At 46.4% G+C, this 14880-nt stretch overlaps 2 protein-coding genes across 4 annotated transcripts in view; one reads left to right on the top strand and one right to left on the bottom strand.

Annotated features, from left to right (window-relative positions):
• Positions 1-5470: 5470 nt before the first annotated feature.
• The window catches only part of alkbh7 (alkB homolog 7), a 44630-nt gene continuing 35220 nt past the window's right edge, over positions 5471-14880 (top strand). For all 3 annotated transcript variants that reach the window (XR_011354307.1, XM_069927502.1, XM_069927501.1), the window contains exons 1-4: positions 5471-5926; positions 8441-8614; positions 11093-11217; positions 11458-11611. Coding sequence is in view for 2 of the 3 variants with exons in the window: in XM_069927502.1 (XP_069783603.1) it covers positions 5486-5926; positions 8441-8614; positions 11093-11217; positions 11458-11590 (873 nt within the window). In the remaining variant the exon portion in view is untranslated. The remainder of the gene's footprint in view (positions 5927-8440; positions 8615-11092; positions 11218-11457; positions 11612-14880) is intronic.
• On the bottom strand, positions 12554-14467 carry LOC138758507 (artemin-like). The gene is made up of 2 exons (XM_069927503.1): positions 14191-14467; positions 12554-13037 (listed from the first exon to the last, which is right to left on the bottom strand). Exons 1-2 carry the CDS (start codon positions 14300-14302, stop codon positions 12562-12564), a joined length of 588 nt encoding a protein of 195 aa, XP_069783604.1. The 5' UTR covers positions 14303-14467; the 3' UTR covers positions 12554-12561.

Below are 14880 nucleotides of genomic sequence, written 5' to 3'. Positions count from 1 at the left end.
CTCATAGAACGTGAGGGTGTAGTATCTCTCTGAGATTGACAGAGGAGTTGGGACAATCCTGTGTTATGATCTTGGAGGGGCCTCTGTAACACAAGCCCTGGGATGTGTGTGGAATCTGTGAAAGGATGCACTGGGCTCTGTTGTGATAACACCTAAGACTGCATTGATGGTTGCAGGATGAGGAGTGTTTTGGGGCCCTTTGAACATCCAGTTCTGATTGGAATCAATGGGGAATGCTGTGTGTTCCAGAATTTACAGCAAGTGCCATGGGAAACAATATTAATTGTTCTTGGTCTGCCAGTACTGGGAGTACAGGAAGCCAGCTGCCGATATTTCATTTATTATGTCGCTCCCTACATCTTGCCAGAAAGTATTGGTGTGCTGCACTTGAGTGTTATAGTGTCACACCCCATAGGCTCTTGGCGCTACCCTCCCCATCCAAGCACCAAGGCCAAAAAAGTGGCGCAGCTCATGGACTTCCTAACTCTGACAACTTGCATTCAATCTAGTGCTCTCTATGGGGAGGTTGCACGTTTTCTGGACGACGATGTTAGTATCCTGCAGATGCTCTAATTTCCATCCGCGTGCTGAAAATGTGCAGGTTGGTGGTTCATTGGCTGCTGTAAAATGGCTCCTGTGTGCAGCAGAGGTGATAGAATCTGAGGGATTGGTGTAAGATTAATGTAAATGAGCGCCTGATGCTTGGAGAGACTAGATGAGGCTCTTTCTGGGCTCTATGTTGTCATCTACACGTTCCATTTTATTCTATGTACATCTTCATCTTCCCCCTGATTCTACCACACGTATAATACTGAGGACAGTTTATAGTCAAAATAGCCCAAGCAAAAGAAAAAGTCATGCCAAAACACATGGGGAAAGAGATAGAAAGATTGAGTTTATGATTATGGTGCGTTGTCGGTCAGAAGCAAACACATAAAGCCAAAAGACTGTACAACAGGCTTTATTCGACATAAACCTCCACAGAGCCAGCAGTGAGGAGAGCTGCTGTAAACTCTGAGAGTGACTTTGAAGGGCCAGCTCTGGCTTATATCCTGACACCTGACCAGGTGGGGCTTGGTCTATTCAGTCCAGCTGATTAGCAGCCAGCCAGGTTTTGTCTTGTCCCTGTGCTCTTCTGCAGGTACAGTGGTTGCCCGCTGCAGTAGGCCAGTGGTGTACCACCACAATGATGGAAGCCAAGGGTCTTTGCAAGATTTAGTCAGAGGAAATTTCTGCTCATCCAGAACTGGTTGGAAGGGGAAGGATGTGTGGATGAGGGAAATGAGGTGAAGTTTCTTTGCAGAAAATCTGACAGCAGATGTCCACTGCTGACAGTTGACGAACAGTCCATGATAAGTCAAGTTCATTGTCATCTGATTGCGGAAGAACAACCCGATGAAGCAGCGTTCTCTGGTCCTCGGTGCAAAACACACAGACACACAACCAGACATAACACATATGCAGGGCAACTATACATATATATCAATAAATAAATGTTGTTTCATAAATATGAGGTCTCGGATGGTCAGTGTGAGCGGTTCCTTTGGTTGTTCAGCATTCTCACTGCCTGTGGGAAGAAGCTGTTCCTCAGCCTGGTGGGGTTGGCTCTGATACTCCTGTATCTCTTTCCTGACAGGAGCAACTGAAAGATGTGTGGAAGGTGGAGGGGGTCTTCAATGATGTTGTGCGCCTTCTTCAGATGATCCCGGTAGATCACGTCATTCAGGGTGGGAGACTCCAGTGATCTGTTCTGCTGCTCTTGTGGATTGACCTCCAATCCATTTCTCTGAAGTAACCATATCACACTGTGATCCAGCCAGTCAGAATGTTCTTGTTAGAGCTCCTGTAGAAGGCTGACATAATGGTGACCGGTAATCCTGCCCGCTTCAGTCTTCTCAGGAAGTGTGGTCACTGTTGCGCCTTCCTGACAAGTGAGAAGATGTTGAGTGTCCACAACAGGTCACTAATTAAGTGAACTCCAAGGAACTCTCCACTCTCCACTCTCCCCACTACAGAGTTGTTGATGTGTAGTGGAGGATGGTCATTCCTAATCCTCCTGGTCCACTATCATTTCTTTTGTCGATGTTGAGACTCAGATTGTTACTGCGACTCATCGTTGTTGCTAATGGGGCCAACTACTGATGAGGCTAACTACAATTGTTATCCAAGCAGAAGTTTGGGTGTGGGAGTGCTGAAGGATTAGACTGTATTCAGGGCTCACTGAGTAGTTCTGTTGTCTGAACCAGAAAGGCATGGTTCAAATTCCACTTGGGATGCAAACACAAAGATGCAGTTCAGTGCAATACTGAGGCATGGCTGCAGTGTCAAGGGCTCTGTCTTTCAGGTGAGGGCTGATCCATGATTATTGACATTGGGAAAATTCTGAAAAGTGGTGCAAAAATATGACATTCTCCTTTGTGGAACATACAGCAGACAAAAGGACCTTACTATTGAAACTCAGCGATCCATTCCCTGTGGTCTCAACTGAAATTTTCCATTAATTTTATCCTGAGCCTCCAATCTTTGTGGAGACCTCACTGTCCAATGACTGCAGCCGGGGTTCGAATCCGGTGCTGTTTGTAAGGAGTTTGTATGTTCTCCCCATGTTGGCATGGGATTCCTCTGGGTGCTCCAGTTTCCTCCCACCGTTCAAAGCATACGGGGCCTTTAGGTCAATTGGATGTAATTGGGTGGCATGGGCTCTTGGACCAAGAGGGTCTGTTACTGTGCTGTAGGTCTAAATTGAAATGTAAACCCTTCATGTAACAAAGTTTCCCCTCTAAAATGTTTCCCCTCCCACCTTAAATCTATCCCCTCTACGCCTCTCAAGATTTTGTAAATTTCTGTTAGGTCATCCTCAGTCTCCTGTTCTCCAGGGAGATAAGTCCCCACCTATTTAGCCTTGATAATTCACACCCATGAATCCCAACCAGTTGATAGTTATCTCTCTCTCTCACTTGCCACCCCAGCCTCCCATTCCAGTCACTCACTTGTTTCTCCCTCCCAGTCAACCTTCCCAAACCTGTTAGAGATTGAAGGTCAGAGGTGGAAAAGGTGGGCAAATTTAAGTTTTTGGGAGTCACTATCTCAGAGGATCTTTTCTGGACCAAACACACTGATGGCATCGTGAAGAAAGCACGTCAGCGCTTCTACTTTGCGGAGGTTGGGTATGACACCAGAAACCCTGGCAAATTTCCACAGAGGTGTGGTGGAAAGTGTGCTGATCGGCTGCATCACGGTCTGGTATGAGGACACCAATATCCCTGAGCATAAAGCCTTGCAAAAGGAAGTGAACGCAGCTCAGAGCATCACAGGCAAAACCCTCCTGACTATTGAGAACATATGCAGGGAACACTGCTGTTGGAGAGCAGCAGCAATCATCAAACACCCACTCTGTTCTCGCTCCTGCCATCAGGAAAGAGATATCGGTGCCACCAGGTTCAGGAATGGCTGCTACCCCTCCTCAATGGTTAAATTCAATCAGAGACTCATTTAAGGACTCTTAGTTGTGCACTTTAATGATTTTCTTTTTTATTCTCTGTATTACACAGTCAGTTTGTTTACATTTGTTATCTGTTTACAGTTCTTTATTTGTTTACATGTTTATGCTGTGCAGTTTTTATTGCCCTAATAATTAATGGTGATTCTGCCGTGCCCACAGGAAAAAGGAATCTTTGGATTATATGTGATGTCATGTATGTACTCTGCCAATAAATCGGAAATCTGAATCAGTCACCTTCCACCCTTCATATTCCATAGCTTCCTGTTGAAAGTATATGATACAAAAAATGATTGTTATATACATAAGTAGAATGTACATATGTACTGAGATTCTTACAGGTGAATAAGATCCATTAACTACATCAGTATAAGTGAAGTTCCACAATATGCCAAGACTGTAAGAGATATTTTGCACGAGGATAACTGCAAATATTTACTGTATTATCTTTTTTTGTATTTATGGTCACTTTTTAATTCAATTAAATATACCATTAGAACATTACAGCAGAGTTCAGGCCCTTCAGCCCACGATGTTGTTCGGACCAATTTAAACCGACGAAACAATCACACCCATAACTCTCTATTTCTCTTGCATCCTTGTGCCTGTCTAAGAATCTTTTAAAAGTCCCTATTGTACCAGCCTCTACCACCACTACCCCCAGCCATGTATTCCAGGCACCCACTACACTATGTATAGCCCCCTAAACTTTCCTCCCCTCACCTTATGCAGTTGTTCTTTGGTATTTGTACTATAGTCCTGGCTATAAGGTGCTGGTTGTTCACCCTATCTATGCCTCTTATAATCTGTAGACCTCTATTAAGTAATCTCTCATTCCTCTTCGCTCCAAAGGGAAAAGCTTTTGTAAACCTTGCCTCATGAGACACATTCTCCAATCCAGACAACATCCTGGTTAATCACCTCTACACCCTCTCCAAAACCTCCTTCCTGAAACGAGGCGACCAGCTCGGAACACAACATTTCAAGTGTGGACTCACTTTGTGATTAAGGCAGTATCAGAGCTGCCAACATCACCTTACCGCTCTTGAACTCAATCCCTCGACTAATGAAGGCCAGCATACCATAAACCTTCTCAACCAACCCATCAACCTGCATGGCAACCTTGAGAGATCTGTGATTTCTGATAAATTTGGGACCCAAGGTCACTTTGTTCTTCCACACTTAAGAATCCAGAATTAAGAATTGTCCCATTAACCATTGTAGTTGTTATTTTAGTTTTTTGGATTTTTTTTAACAAGATACCTGTCCATCTGCTGCAAGAATGTTGGTGCATATGTCCATTGCACAATGTATGGACAATAAAGGATTAATATCAGAGGTACTAAAATTATAGATGATAAATCTTTATCTACAGATGCATAAAGTGTCTGCAGACTTTCTTGTTTCACAGATACATAATCAATGAATCAGATTTATTGTCGAGAAATTTGTTGTTTTGTGGCAGCAGTGGATAAATATTCAAGGTTCACAGATATAGGAGCAGGAGTAGGCCCATCGGCCCATTGAATCTGCTTCGTGGGTTCGAGGTAGTGCAATGAAAAAGTGGTGTTCAGAATAATTTGTGATTAAGGCAGTATCAGGCCTTCAAGAACCTGAGAGCTGTTGGAAAAAAATATTGAATAGATTTACTGTACAAAATTCCATATTTAAGTATTTTTGTACTTGTAGCTTATCATGATTTCTTTCTTTTTCTTCTTTTGTGTTCTTTTATTGTTTATTTTTCTTCTTTCTTTTATTCTTGCTCTGTTGTAAGGGGTGGGGAGGGTGGAAAAAAGTAAAAATGTCACTGTATGTATCTTAATGATGAATGTTTGGTTCACGGTGAAGTATTAAATTAAAAAAATTATAAAAAAAGAATAGATATACTGGATTTCAGCCCGCGAACATTCTGGAGAAATTCAGCATGTCACACAGCATCCATCGGAGGTAGAAGGGCTGTGAGATGCTCCCTGGGTCCGATTCCGGATGGACTGCTCTAAGAGCTACCATTGTCTCGATGGGCTGAACGGCTGGAATTCCCAAATTGGAGGGTGCACTGTGCTGCGCATGCGCTGGACCTATACTGCCGTCTGGGTCCAAGATGGCGGCACCGATAGGTCGGACGTGATTCCTATCTGCGACTTGCCCTTCCCGGGGAGGGTCATGAGTCCCTGGGGCTTGTGCTTTCGGCCCCTGGGCCGGAGCAAGTCGCTGAGGCCGCGGGGCTTCCTCTTGTGCCCCCACAGGCTTCACGGAGACGCGGGTCTGCGGTTGATGTTGGGCTCCAGCCCGGCGCTGCTCCAGCGGTTGTCCGGGGACGTGGAGCTGAGGCCCGGCTTCGTCAGCCCGGCCGAGGAAGCGGCGCTGATGCGAGAGCTGGAGCCCCGGCTCCAACGGCAGCGTTACCAACGGGACCACTGGGACCAGGTAGGGTCGCAGCAACACAGTCATTGGAAAAATGGCTGGAGAACAGTGAACTAAAGCTTCGGGCTTGAGCCCGTCACCAAGGTCTGAGCAAAATCTGCAGTAGGGAGGGTAAAACAGCACACTCTGCAGACGCTGGGACTGAAATAAAAGCACAATGCTGGACAAAACTCAGTAGGCCAAGCAGGGCATTTTATATAGCAGAGATAAATATGCATCACCAACTTCACCAAGGTCTGAGCAACATGTGGGCAAGTGCTTGAATAATATGTTGAGAGGAGGGGTACAGTCCCACAGGCAGGAGGTAACGAGTGGATAGGGGAGGGTGGGCACACTGGCAAACGGGGAGAGAGGGTGGGCAACATGAGCAGTCACACAGGGAGGAAGTAATGTGGATAAGGGAGTGTGGACACACCAGCAAACAGAGGGAGGAGCACCATGTCACAGGCAGGAGGTTACAAGTGGATAAGGGAGGGTGGGCACACTGGCAAACGGGGAGAGAGGGTGGGCAACATGGGCAGTCACACAGGGAGGAAGTAATGTGGATAAGGGAGTGTGGACACACCAGCAAACAGGGAGGAGCACCATGTCACAGGCAGGAGGTTACAAGTGGATAAGGGAGGGTGGGCACACCAGCAAACGGGGAGGAGGAATTGTTCTGTAAATGGAGAGGGAAGGGGGGGGGTGGAGAGCTGGAGGAAAGGAGACAGGCTTGGGGAAGAGAGGGAGAACAGGGAATGGTCCAGCAGAAATTGGAGAAGTCAACGATAATGTAGAGTGTGCAGACAGAATGTTAGGTGTTCCTCAATTTACAGTCGATCTTGGTTTGGCAGTGCAATGGACTATGATCAGTCATGTCAGTGCAGGAGTGGGGCACTGAATTGATATGGTTGATCACTGGGAGATCCATGTCATTGATGCAGACGGAGCGAAGGTGCTCAGCAAAGTGATCTCCCATTCTGCGTCCAGTATCTGATGTAGAGAAGGTCGCAAAGGGAGCACGGGATGCCATAGACATTTCCCACTGATTCACATGAAATGTTGCTTCACTTGGAAGGACTGTTTTGGACCCCGAATGGTGGTGAGGGAGGAGGTGTGGGCACGTGTGGCACTTCCTGTGGTCACAGGGGAAGATGCCAATGGGGTGGGTGAGTGGGAAGTGATGTGGCCAAGAGTCACGGAGGGAGCAGCCCCTGCAGGAGACAGAAAGAGAAGGAGCAGGGAAGATGTGTTTGGCATTGTGATCATGTTATAGGTGATGGAAACCTTTTGGACTCCAACCATTTTTAACCTTTCATAATGTATATTCCGGACTGTGTCCGTGCGTAAACGACAGCATGAACACGAATACGAAATATCTGGTGGTTTGGGGTGGCACAGTTAGTATAGTGGTTCTTTCTTTGGCTTGGCTTCGCGGACGAAGATTTATGGAGGGGGTAAAAAGTCCACGTCAGCTGCAGGCTCGTTTGTGGCTGACCAGTCCGATGCGGGACAGGCAGACACGATTGCAGCGGTTGCAAGGGAAAATTGGTTGGTTGGGGTTGGGTGTTGGGTTTTTCCTCCTTTGCCTTTTGTCAGTGAGGTGGGCTCTGCGGTCTTCTTCAAAGGAGGCTGCTGCCCGCCAAACTGTGAGGCGCCAAGATGCACGGTTTGAGGCGTTATCAGCCCACTGGCGGTGGTCAATGTGGCAGGCACCAAGAGATTTCTTTAGGCAGTCCTTGTACCTTTTCTTTGGTGCACCTCTGTCACGGTGGCCAGTGGAGAGCTCGCCATATAATACGATCTTGGGAAGGCGATGGTCCTCCATTCTGGAGACGTGACCCATCCAGCGCAGCTGGATCTTCAGCAGCGTGGACTCGATGCTGTCGACCTCTGCCATCTCGAGTACCTCGACGTTAGGGGTGTGAGCGCTCCAATGGATGTTGAGGATGGAGCGGAGACAACGCTGGTGGAAGCGTTCTAGGAGCCGTAGGTGGTGCCGGTAGAGGACCCATGATTCGGAGCCGAACAGGAGTGTGGGTATGACAACGGCTCTGTATACGCTGTATACGCTTACCACAACTCTATTACAGCACAGCAATTGGGAGCTGTCTGTAAGGAGTTTGTACGGTCTCCTTGTGTCTGCATGGGTTTTCCCTGGGGTCTCTGGTTTCCTCCCACCATTCAAAAACATACCAGGAGTTGTAGGTCAATTGGGTGTAATTGGGCGGCACAGGCTTGTGGGCCAAAAGGGCCTGTTTCTGTGCAGTATGTCTAAAAAATTTTTTTAATTAAATTTAAAATCGGACCTGGAAAACGGGGACATGGAGTATATGCGCTTATTGGTAATCCCTTAAAATCAGGACACAGAGTATATATGCTTATTGATAGTCCCTGAAAATCAGGACACGGAGTCCAAAAGGTTAAACATTGTAATTGTGCCACACTCTCTTTCCTTAATTATTTTGTGAAGTATGTTCTCCTGTGAACGATTCAGAGTTTTGAATGATGACTTTTTACTGTGTTAACTGATGTGAGGCAATCCACGGATATCGAGAGATTGAAAAGTCCCAGTGGATGGAGCAAAACAAAGCCATCCTGCAGCGACTACGGGATATTGCCTTCCCCCCAGGGGTACCCCAGCTCTCAATGGTGCACGTGCTGGACCTCGACAAGACTGGCTTCATTGACCCTCATGTGGACAGTGTGAAGGTTAGTGACTGACATTTTGGCTCCATCTTGATACATGTTGGACTCTTCTTTCTTTTACCCTCCCCCTTTCAATCTATCGTGTCCATTTGACCCATCCTTGTGTTGACTTGATCTATCCAATCTTACTCAAAAGCTGAAACCCCCTCACCCTGATATATTCGCAGAAAATTGCCTCTGTATATTTGCACATGTGGATATTCTGTTTCCCAGGTGGGACCTGGTCAGAGGTTTGCTCAGTTTAGCTTAAATTCCTTGTAAACAATGGCAACGTGTCTCAAACAAGTCAAATATTTTGCAGAATTTATTCTCAATTTTGTCAGTCTGCCCATTTTGCAACTCAGAATAAGGCCATCAGATGAGTGGTTCTCAACTTTGAAGGGTGGGGAGGGAGCAAAGATTATGGAAGCTTTAATACCAGTTTAGAGTGATAGAGGCAGCACGGATATGTGCCTTCTGGACTCACACGAATCCTTCACTGAGCCCATTTTATTCTTTCCACATTCCTAATGAGCTCAGTTCTACCCACCCCCACACACTAGGGAAAATTTGCAGTGGCCAGTTACATCTTTGGCATGTGGGAGGGAACTGGTGGGGGTGGGGAAAGCCACACGGTCACTGGGAGAAAGTAAAAACATCACAGATCTGTGCTGGAGGTCAGGATTGAGGTGCTGGAAGTTCCACCTGGGAACCCAGATTTCTGGATCCATGCAACATCAGCATTGCCAACTGCCTCACTGTTCCATCCATAATTAATAAGTTGACATTAATAGCAAAAATGAATAAATTATATTTGGCTCAGCGGTTCCAGGGAGAAACACCTCAGCTTCTTCAAAGGAGCAGCCTGCTTATTGTGGGCAAGGGAAGAGGGCGATTCATATTGAGCGTAAACTAGAGAGGCTTTATTCTAAAGGTTTGGGATCCACTGATAGAACCATAGAATGCTACAGCACAGAGAATAGGCTATTCAGCTCTTCTAGTCTATGACGACCACTATTTCGTTTGTCCCAATGACCTTCTTCCACTCCATAACTCTCCAGACCTCTCCTATCCATGAATTGATTTACTCAAGATCGAGCCCGCCTTCACCACATCAGATGGCAGCTTATTCCACACTCTCTCCACTCTCTGAGTGAAGAACTTTCCCCTCATGTTCCCCCTAAACCTTTCTCCGTTCAGCTAAAAACTATGACCCCTCGTATTTATCTCACCCAATCTCAGTGCAAAAAGCCTACTCACATCCACTGTCTATACCTCTCATACTCTTGTAAACCTTTATCAAATCTCCCCTCATTCTTCTTCCCTCCAAGGAATAAATTCGTAACCTGTTTAATCTTTTCCTGTAACTCAACTCCTAAAGACCGGGCAACATCCTAGTAAATCTTCTCTGCACTCTCTCAATCTTGCTGATATCCTTCTTATAGTTAGCCAACCAGAACTGCACACAATATTCCAAATTTGGATCATCAACCTCCCATGTGGGATCTTGTCAAAGGCTTTACTAAAATCCACAGCATTTCCTTCATCTAACTTCTGTCTTTTGTCTCACCATGTTTACCCCCACACTTATCAGCATTAAATTCTTTGAGTTAGGTGTTCTCATTTCATCAGACTGGATGCTTCTCAAATGTGCTCCAATCCTCTGCTATTTGGTACATGCCAGATTTTGTTTAATTGGCATTCTCAATTTTGCTCCCCAAATACAAGCAAGTTCAGGTTGAACAAGTTCAGCAAGAAAGCAGTGGCCCAAGTACTGTCCATAGGGCTAATTGAACACCCCTCTCTGATCAGAAACATTTCCATTCACTGTTCTCTGCCTCTGTTTCTCTGACATCGCAGTATTGGTCAATCACCTCCTGTATCCAAGAAAGAGTTGAGGGTTGTGCTCAGAGCTGGAGCCACAGAAGATTCCCTTTGCAACACAGGATGAATCCAAAAGAGTACCAGTGACGTGTTAGCCTTGAGTGTTATCTGTCACCTTCACCCTCAGCTAGTGATTTTAATCTTCATCAATATCTGTGATCGTTTATCAATCTCTTTCTGTCCTCTGGTGAAGACAAAACTTTATTTTGCCTTAGTTATATCACATTACTACACTTCCTCTTAAGTGGTCCCCCTCTTTCTTTAACTCCAATTTTAACCTTTCCCCATTTTATCCTTGCCCTGACACATTTTTCCAATGACCTCTGTTTATCACTTCATTGTTCCTATATTTTCCTTGAAACACACATATACACAGACACGCGTATACCTGTCGATTCTCCCCATTGATTTTGTAGCATTAGCTTTATTTTTTTCTCATTCTTCCTTTCAGAACATTTTGTTACAGTTCACATCTTGTGTGCAGTCGAATTTCTTCTAAAAATGTTTTTTGAATAGATTTTGACTGAGTGTATGCGCATCTGGTTGTCTGGGTGTGTGTGAAGGAGCAGTGCTTGTTCTGTCATGAGTTACCTGTCAACACCCCTCTCTCCCACAAAGTTCTGCGGGGATACAATTGCTGGTCTGTGCCTGTTGTCGGACAGCGTGATGCGATTATTGAGCGAAGATGGCATGCAGGATCGAGTGGATTTACTGCTGCAGCGCCGGTCTGCCTACATCCTGAGGTGAGTAGCAGAGGGAGGCACAAGGAATGGAGGATCAGGAGGATTGGGACGAGGAGGAAAGAAAGTAGGGTGTGTAGGGAATGGGAGAGGGAGGATACGTGGGAGAGGTGAGATGTGTCTGAGTGCGAGAGAAGAAAGGATAATGTGGGTTGTAAAAAGGGGAAGGAAGTCTGGGAGGGAACAGCTGTTGGGATCAGGAGGGTCTTTCCCTTCACTACCACCACCTGATATGTTTTACAGGGGTGCTGCTCGATACCAATTCAGCCACCAGATCCTGAGAGAGGAAGAGTCGTTCTTCGGAGGGCTGAAGGTACCTCGTGATCGGCGGATCTCGGTCATCTGCAGGAACCTGCCCAGGATCAGGTCAGACTGATCAGCACTCTGGCAAGCCACGGTAATGTGCACAACCAATCCATAAATTATTCTAACCCGTCAGCTGTGCTTCGAGTTTGGCAATTTCTCCGTCTCGCTCAACACCTGCTCACAATAACCACACTCCAGGCCATCACTTCAGCATTCTTTATTTGGTTAGAATGAATAAATCCAAGCATTTAATAGCATTCTTTTAAAATAAATAAATAATTTAAACGCATAAATATTTCTGACAATATGAGCAATCTCAGCTTCCAGCTTACTTCCTCTCCAAATTCAACACCCCAAACATCAAATGGCCTCATCACAGAGAACAGAAATGTTAAATACGAATGACCAGAGCTTCAGTATAAATACTTCAAATTTACAAGAATGAGCTTAGCTGCAGTTTAACAGGCAAGAGAAAGTCTTTAATTCTCTAAAGGATCGACTTGAACACCCCAACCCCTCTCTGAAACCCTTGGGCCCACTATAGCATCTAACTTTCGCTGTGTTTCAGGAATGTATGCCTGCTCCCCCTATTTGAGTGTCTCTGTGCAGGTGGACAGGACAGATGTATTTGGTCGTACTGATGCAGAATGGGAGCAGCTTACTGATTGTGAGCCCTCCACCCACTTCATGCAGCCGGCCAGGGTGCTCAGGGCTTCTGGTGGACCACTCGGTGGAGGGGAGTAACTTGGTGCGGAAGGGAGATGTGGGATGTGCACCAGATCCAGAGGTTGCTCCACAGGGTGGGGGGGGGGGCTTGACTGTTGTGATACTACCACAACACTCAGCAACCCCTCCCCTTCAACCACTCTCCCCAGGACCAATATCAGTCATTTACCCCTTGCTTTGGGGAAGAGGATTTGCATATGATGTCCACACACTGACCTGTTCACCCACAACCAGCACAAGAATTTGCCTCCTATTCAGTCCTGCTTTGGTTTCCCTAACCCCCCCACCCCACTCCCCCCCCCCCCCCCCATGCAGTTACCCAATGCAGCTGCACTCTGCAGCAGACAGCTTCTCAACTCTTTGCCAGTGATTGTTCGTGTCCAGGAAGGTGACATCCCGGAACTGTACAGGCCGACAGCAGGGGTCACTAATAATCTTCTCCCGGGACAGGTCAAGGAGGTCAGCCTTGCGCAGGAGCAGGGAGAGGGTGAGGTCGTGATTGGTCCGGGCCAGGGGGCAGCTGCCGCTGCAGTAGTTGAAAGGGACGACTTCATCGGATTGGTAACCCAGTCCCAGATCCTGTACCTGCAGATGCAAGGATCGCAACCTGCAGTTCTGCTCCCACACCTCCCCTCTCCTCATCACAAACATTTTCCGCTTTCTGCGTGACCTCCCCGAGTACGATCGTGGTTCTTGTGCTTCAAGTGATGAGACTGGCCTGGAAGATGGTGAAACTATGAATTCTCCATCTGCCTCCTGGTTGGATTCTTGGAGGATGTTAGCTCCATTCTCTGGGTGGGGAGGGAAATCAGCAAATTAATTTGTAAAGTCGAGCTTATTAACATCTGATTGCACAAGTAGAACCCGACGAAACAGTGTTCTCCGGTCCTCAGTGCAAAACACGCAGGCACACCACCAGATATAATGCACATACAGACAAACAATACGTATGCAGGACAAGTCTTTGTACACACAAATCAATAAATGTTGTTTAGTGAACGTGAGAGTCTCAGGTGGTTAATGTGAGCAGTTCCTTTGATCGTTCAGCATTCTCACTGTCCGTGGGAAGATGTTCCTCAGCTTGGTGGAGCTGGCTCTGATACCCCTGTATCTCTTTCCCGATGGGAGCAGCTGAAAGATGTGTGCAGGGTGGAAAGGGTCCTCAATGATCTTGCAATTACCTCTTCAGACAACCAAATAGTTCAGTCAGAAACTATAATCATCACATGGCCATCACAGGCAGGGGTATAATTTACTGTCCTTGCCTAGAATGAGGAACCAACATTGCTGGGTGTGGTGTTATTGATATAGATTCAATCTAGAAGGAACATCAGGTGTCCTGATGTGAAGACACACAGAAAGTTACAGATGCTGGAATCTGGAGCAACCAACAATCTACTGGATTGGCCACTTTACTGAAATCAAATTTTAATTACTTAATTGGATTTAAATTCCTAAGCTGAGTAGGGTGGTGGGGGAGAGAGAGAGAGAGCATAGTGCAAATTACCAGGAGTGAAATTTGGGTATCTTTTGCCCCTCTCCTACTGAAGCCTCTTATAAGGGAACAGCAGGCTGACATCCACTGGGACCTCACCGCAGGCACTGCTTATGTCATGCAGATTCTCTGCAGGGGTAGAAACAGCTCCCTGTTCTTGTTGGTGAGGGGAGGCGGAGGGGTGGGTGGGAGTTTCCAGCAGTCAGCATGAGCCATAATCCTGGTCGTGTTCCTCCCGACTCTGAACATGAAGCCGAAAACCCATGTATGAAATAAATTACACCGTACGGTGGCCTCACTTGAATGATTGGTTGGGTTATATTTTATACGATGAATGAATGTTAGTATAGGTCACTCTATGAAACTGACATTTGTTTGCACCTGCAACTCTCTTCTCTTTCTCAAACGTCACTAAAAGTTGTCTTGTTAATGTGGGTGCGTCCACTTACCAGGCAGATGTTGTGCAAGGTTGCGGGTCTCTGGAGATGCACTTCCTCCAGCTGGTTGATGAGCGATGGGGAAAACTATCAGGAATGCGAGCAGCATCGGGAATGTCATCATCCCAGTGCGTGGAAGTCCTATCCACAAAAGCACTCTTGCGTTGACGGGTTTCCTGGGGTGGCTCCGAGTTCTTTATCTGATTTTTAACGTCAGTCACTCTTGCCTTGTTACTGCAGAATGTTTGTGATGGAGTGAATTGGAGTATTTAAAGCGCATCTGTACCCTGAATCCTTGCACTAACACATATTTCATACGACATTCCTGGCATGGCTAGCCAGTGAGCTGCTGGGTGTCAACAGGTCCAAATACCTCAGAGTATTGCAGAAACCGTGAGCAAAGCATATCACATCCTGTTCCAGCCAATGAGTCATCAGCTGCAAGCCAGCAGTCCCTGCAGACTCCACCAGAGGCAGCACATGCTTCATGGCTACTCTCCAGGGAAACCCTCCCCTCATATCTGTCCATTTTAATCTTAAACTTCCTTAAAAGGATGACAGTGGAACAGACAGCACTCGCACTCCTGAGTTAACATTGGGGTTCCAATCTCATTCCCGAGACTTTAGTTCAGCCCTAATCTTGAGTGAGCACAATTTTCGATTTATATGAATCTATTACCCACTTAATGCTGCCTGCCTAAG

This window comes from Narcine bancroftii, chromosome 3 (assembly GCF_036971445.1).
Source record: "Narcine bancroftii isolate sNarBan1 chromosome 3, sNarBan1.hap1, whole genome shotgun sequence".
Classification (NCBI taxonomy): Eukaryota; Metazoa; Chordata; class Chondrichthyes; order Torpediniformes; family Narcinidae; genus Narcine; species Narcine bancroftii.
This window is presented reverse-complemented; position numbering and strand designations above follow the sequence as displayed.